Source organism: Salmo salar, chromosome ssa05, assembly GCF_905237065.1.
Source record: "Salmo salar chromosome ssa05, Ssal_v3.1, whole genome shotgun sequence".
Taxonomy (NCBI): domain Eukaryota; kingdom Metazoa; phylum Chordata; class Actinopteri; order Salmoniformes; family Salmonidae; genus Salmo; species Salmo salar.
Genome location: NC_059446.1, coordinates 76,148,671 through 76,155,141, shown reverse-complemented (window position 1 = coordinate 76,155,141; position 6,471 = coordinate 76,148,671). Strand labels below are relative to the sequence as shown.

Sequence of the window (6,471 nt, the reverse complement as noted above, 5' to 3'; positions counted from 1 at the left end):
GTTCAAAATTAAAGGTAGTGATTCAAAACCTGGATTGGAAATGGATATTCAAATTAACTATGTAGCTCTGTTTTACTGCTGGAATTCCCTACGTTTTATCACCAACATCTATCCAATCATAAGTGCTGGTACGATGTAGAGGTGGGTGTAGATGTTTGTATGGATGCAGGCATTTATTTACATGTATACATAGACAATCCTGAGTATCAGAGGTCATACAGAGAAGACACACCACGATCAGCACTACACAGGTCATACAGAGAAGACACACCACGATCAGCACTACACAGGTCATACAGACAAGACATCATGATCAGCACTACACAGGTCATACAAAGAAGACACACCACGATCAGCACTACACAGATCATACAGAGAAGACACACCACGATCAGCTCTACACAGGTCATACAGAGAAGACACACCACGATCAGCACTACACAGGTCATACAGCACGGCAGAGAAGACACACCTGGATCAGCACTACACAGGTCATACAGCACAGCAGAGAAGACACACCTGGATCAGCACTACACAGGTCATACAGCACGGCAGAGAAGACACACCACGATCAGCACTACACAGGTCATACAGCACGGCAGAGAAGACACACCACGATCAGCACTACACAGGTCATACAGCACGGCAGAGAAGACACACCTGGATCAGCACTACACAGGTCATACAGCACGGCAGAGAAGACACCTGGATCAGCACTACACAGGTGAGGTTATTATACGTTTTTAAATATGTGGTGACATAATAACTGAAGAACTATACTATTATTACATGTATATGATGGTGAACGGCAGATAATCAGAGATTCATCTTTAAGCTTTTTTTTTTATTGTATTCTGAAAATAAGAATTGTGTGATGGTGCAAATACTTTCTGAATCTGGCTGAATATTTTGGTTAGAAGGAGGAAAGTCTGATTTAAAGCAGCTTATTATGCTTTTTATTAACCTAGAAACACCAAGAACTATGGAACTATTTACAGGAAATAGTCTCTCTATCATCACCTGGAACACTTGTGTTGTTAAACCAACAAATGGCCTCCCAAGTAAGTTGATTGATATAATGAACTATGGCAAGAAACAGAAAGCTGATGTAATCTTCCTTCAAGAAAGTCATATTAGACCTAAAAGTTACAATGACATAAATGAAGTGAGAGGTTTGACCTCTTACTTTCTCCCCCTAGAGACTTCACAATCCTAAAGCAGGTGCTTCCTGAGGACTTGGGCATCTTGTGGCAGTTACTCCCAATGGTTTACGGTTCCTGGGGTCACAAAAAACCTAAACCATCAATGCCCCCTCACCCCAGCACTGCTCCATCTGTGTCTGAAGTACATGGAGCACCGAATCCAGGAGACAGGCACAGTCCTTAGTGTTAGCCGTCAACAACAGTCTTTTGATACACATGAAATGTTATTAGAAAAGCATTGTCCATTAAAGGAGGATACTGCCTTCAGCTTCACCATGAGACTGACTACACCATGAAGTGCTGAACCAGTGCCCTCCATACTAACTGCTATGGTCCATAAGAGCCACCAGGGGAAGATAAGTGAAGGTCAAACCCAGAACCAGTCCTGAAGATCATGTATTATGGTCAAACCCAGAACCAGACCTGAAGATCATGTATTATAGTCAAACCCAGAACCAGACCTAAAGATCATGTATTATGGCCAAACCCAGAACCAGACCTAAAGATCATGTATTATAGTCAAACCCAGAACCAGTCCTGAAGATCATGTATTATAGTCAAACCCAGAACCAGTCCTAAAGATCATGTATTATAGTCAAACCCAGAACCAGACCTAAAGATCATGTATTATAGTCAAACCCAGAACCAGACCTAAAGATCATGTATTATGGTCAAACCCAGAACCAGTCCTAAAGATCATGTATTATAGTCAAACCCAGAACCAGTCCTAAAGATCATGTATTAGTCAAACCCAGAACCAGTCCTAAAGATCATGTATTATAGTCAAACCCAGAACCAGTCCTAAAGATCATGTATTATAGTCAAACCCAGAACCAGACCTAAAGATCATGTATTATGGTCAAACCCAGAACCAGACCTGAAGATCATGTATTATAGTCAAACCCAGAACCAGTCCTAAAGATCATGTATTATGGTCCAACCCAGAACCAGAGCTAAAGATCATGTATTATGGTCAAACCCAGAACCAGACCTGAAGATCATGTATTATAGTCAAACCCAGAACCAGTACTAAAGATCATGTATTATAGTCAAACCCAGAACCAGACCTAAAGATCATGTATTAGTCAAACCCAGAACCAGACCTAAAGATCATGTATTAGTCAAACCCAGAACCAGACCTAAAGAGCATGTATTAGTCAAACCCAGAACCAGTCCTGAAGATCATGCATTATCTGTGACAAACATCAGTGGCCTGAGGGAACACACTAAATGTATTGGGTGTTATAAAACGTAATCATGTAATATTTGTAATTATAAACTGGGTGGTTCAAGCCCTGAATGCTGATCGGGTGACAGCCATGGTATATCAGACCATATACCACAGGTACAACAAAATATGTATTTTTACTGCTCGAATTACATTGGTAACCAGTTTATAATAGCAATAAGGCACCTCGGGGGTTTGTGGTATATGGCCAATATACCACGGCTAAGGGCTCCGCGTTGCATCGTGCATAATAACAGCCTTTAGCTGTGGTATATTGGCCATTTACCACACCTACTTGGGCCTTATTGCTTAATTGTATATAACTGCATTAATGTTGCTGGACCCCAGAAAGAGTAGCTGCTGCCTTAGCAGGAACTAATGGGGATCCATAATAAACCCCAGTAAGAGTAGCTGCTGCCTTGGCAGGAACTAATGGGGATGCATAATAAACCCCAGGAAGAGTAGCCGCTACCTTGGCAGGAACTAATGGGGATCCATAATAAACCCCAGGAAGAGTAGCCGCTGCCTTGGCAGGAACTAATGGGGATCCATAATAAACCCCAGGAAGAGTAGGCGCTGCCTTGGCAGGAACTAATGGGGATCCATAATAAACCCCAGGAAGAGTAGCTGCTGCCTTGGCAGGAACTAATGGGGATCCATAATAAACCCCAGGAAGAGTAGCCGCTGCCTTGGCAGTAACTAATGGGGATCCATAATAAACCCCAGGAAGAGTAGCCGCTGCCTTGGCAGGAACTAATGGGGATCCATAATAAACCCCAGGAAGAGTAGCCGCTGCCTTGGCAGGAACTAATGGGGATCCATAATAAACCCCAGGAAGAGTAGCTGCTGCCTTGGCAGTAACTAATGGGGATCCATAATAAATACAAATCAGATGAGAATATAAACCATGAAATAAGAGACATTAGCCATCATATCCAGGGATATTGGATATCTGGGGCTATAATTTAAAACATACATAAATGTATTTTCAAACATATAGGCCAAAGATAAGCAAACACTGTTTCTCCAATAGAAATCCCTGATCCTGCTTGTAAGCGATGTCATGGCGACATTAGCAAGCTAAGCTCAGGTACAGAAACACGTCATCAGGTCTAATGGTCGTGGCATGCCCAACTGCGCAAACAAATAGATTATTTAGATGGAAGTGGATCTTAAACAAATGCTGATATTACTGTATTCACTGTTGCATATCGGTCTTGATAGGAATATAAATAACTACTGTACATATTATACTGTATAGATGTATGAGCTATGATGTATGAAGGAGTACTCCCAGGAGTATGCAATGTCTTGGTCTTATAAAGGTTCTGCCGACTGTACATCAAATATAAACGCAGATCAATATTCCATTGGTTTTCTCAGGTTACAATGGAATTTCAAACCACGAGGTCATCTGGAGCCTCAGAGGGCTCATAACGAACATACTCCTGTGTATTGAACATATGTTTGTATTCCAGAAATAAAAAAGGTGTGTATTTGTGTGTGTGTGTGTACTGTCTAAATTCATCTTGATTATAGAACTTCCTGTAGTAAAACAAAGAAACAAGAAGGAAGACAAACAAACCGCGAAAAACCACAAATAGCAAAGTTAAGAAAATTCAACAGTCTTATTGCAATCATCTTTATTTTGTCGTCTCACCTTGTATAAAAGGGCTCAGTTTGCAGTTCGCTCTTCATAGAAGATGCTACATACTTCACTAAAATGTGAAAACTAAAAGACAACATATTTTTTTCCTATGAACCGATTGTAATACACTAAAATCTGGGAGCACCAGCTTTATCCAACAAGGTTCCAGACAAAAGTGTTCACACCCCTGGAATAATCATTATATTCCTGAATAACCTGTGTAGACCAGAACAAAATATTTAACTGTTATTGAAGCATATTGTTATCCAAATGTGTGTGTAAAGTAATACTGCAGACTCCTCTTCATGAGGAAGTTCTTACAGGTATAACTAAGTCAACATATTGTACATGCTGTGACAGAAGACAACATTACAATGTGGGGAAAACTGCAGCCCAGAAAAGCCTGTATTTAAGAATGATTAATAATGTTGGATTAAGATAAGCAATTTATCAGAATTATGAATTGAATTAAATATACACTCGTTTTTGTGGGATTAAATGAATAAGAATAATTTCAGGTAAATCTCTCACCTTTGAAAAGAAATCATCTATATTTGTTAGGTTTGTGATATTTCTAATACACTTCTACTGAAAATGTAATTTAGTGATATATTACTTTTGTGATTGGAACATGAAATTGCATTGAAGTAATAAATTCAAAAATGTCATATCTAACCAACAGATACAAGATGACACAATCAAAAGAAAAATGATTTTAAATTGCTTTGATAATAAAATGGCATGTTTTAATGCTATTTGTTTAATGAAAAGATGATAAAAATGTATGTTTTATTAAAGAAAAATACAGGGTAACCTGAAGTGATTTAGTTATTCTTGATAGCACTATAAACAACAGCAATAGGAGTTCATCTACACCTGTAAACATTTGTATAAAAAAAGTTCAGCCGTGTAAAAATGTAGATTTTTTCAGGATGTTTCAAATAATCAAAATGGATGCCAACACATGTCTGGACCTCTACAAAACATCAACATTTAACTGAAACACATAAAGCAGAGTCTTTACTGCACTAAAACAACAACCTCTACTCAAACATAAACACCAGCTTTAGGCCTCTCCTCATTGGTGGAGGTCCTCGCCTGCTAAAGTGCTCAGCAGACAGTCTAAATACTGTACCTGCACACCTGCTTGGTCGGGAGCATCCGTCAATCAGCCCATGTGGTTCGGAGCATGTGAGGTGAAGTGAGGCAGTACCCTCAGTACGTTTCCCACAATTCCTTTTGATTGCCTTTTAAGACAGAGGTAAACCCCCAGACACAGTCCAGTTAATTCCAGATATGGTCAGATTATGACTACAGAGTAGCAGGGTCTATTCTCCAATCCCAGAGTGCCAGGTGTTACAGTCCAGTTGGACCAGTCTAACCAGTAAGATCCCAGTAGAGGGCGTAGCAGAACAGTCACAACATTCCAGTTCATCATTCCCAGGGTTCCACTCACACAGCATATCCTGGTTTAGGCAGTGTCGTCACAAGTTAACTTTTTTAATAAAGTTTGGTCAACTTTTGGTGTTTCTGTGTTTAACAGTTGGTCCCACTTTGGATACAAAAAAAATAGTTGTTTTTCATCTAAAAAACAATGACTTTCAAATCCAATGACGTCAACTCAAAAGCATAGTTCTGTTCAGAAGCAGTCAACTCTGACAGCCAGTCAACTCCAAGTCTGGTCCTCTCCGTAGTAATTTAACAGAACAACGTCTGGACGGTCCACTTTGGCTCAGCTGGCTCATTATGTTCACACACACAGGGAGACAGAGAGAGAGAGAAAGAGAGGGAGAGAGAGACTGGACACAGATGGAGTCTACAGGATGGAGTGGATAAAGGTGTGAAATGAAGAATGAATGCTTTGATGGTAGATTAGTGTCAGTCTGTTTCAGAGGGAGCTTTAGTCAGGAGCGAGGGATGGAAGAGGGGGAACGAGAGGAGAGAGTGGACAGAGAGAGAAAAGAGGAGACCAAGAAGAGAAAGATTAGTGCCACTCCAGAAACGACAGAGGAGATGTGTTGGAGGGTGTGTAGTGTTGAAGTCTGCCCTATTGCAGTCATTTTAGGGTGTGAATTGAAGACTTGGCCTCTCTATGAGGTGTGGATAGTTTAAAGCAGGGACTGAGGGTGTGAGGCAGGCCATCTACAGTGGCCATGGTAGATAGTCAGGAGGTCAGCTTGAATACAGGGATGTTAGATAGAGAGGAAGTTCAAGAGTGGGATGAGGAGGAGGAGGAGGAGAGAAAGAGGAACTGTCCTCATTGAACACACATCACTGTGAAGAGCTGGAGTACCTGAGAGAGAGAGCCAGAGAATTAGCAGTTTATCAATACCAATGAACATCCTGTGTATGCGTCGCATACCACACACACACACACACACACACACACACAC

General features: G+C 40.7%; 1 protein-coding gene across 2 annotated transcripts in view; it reads right to left on the bottom strand.

Annotated features, from left to right (window-relative positions):
• Window positions 1–4,051: 4,051 nt before the first annotated feature.
• Window positions 4,052–6,471, bottom strand: part of LOC106574641 (ephrin-A4) — a 60,494-nt gene continuing 58,074 nt past the window's right edge. For both annotated transcript variants that reach the window (XM_045718919.1, XM_045718918.1), the window contains one exon: window positions 4,052–6,371. In XM_045718919.1, the coding sequence (XP_045574875.1) occupies window positions 6,271–6,371 (101 nt within the window). In that variant the 3' untranslated portion in view covers window positions 4,052–6,270. The remainder of the gene's footprint in view (window positions 6,372–6,471) is intronic.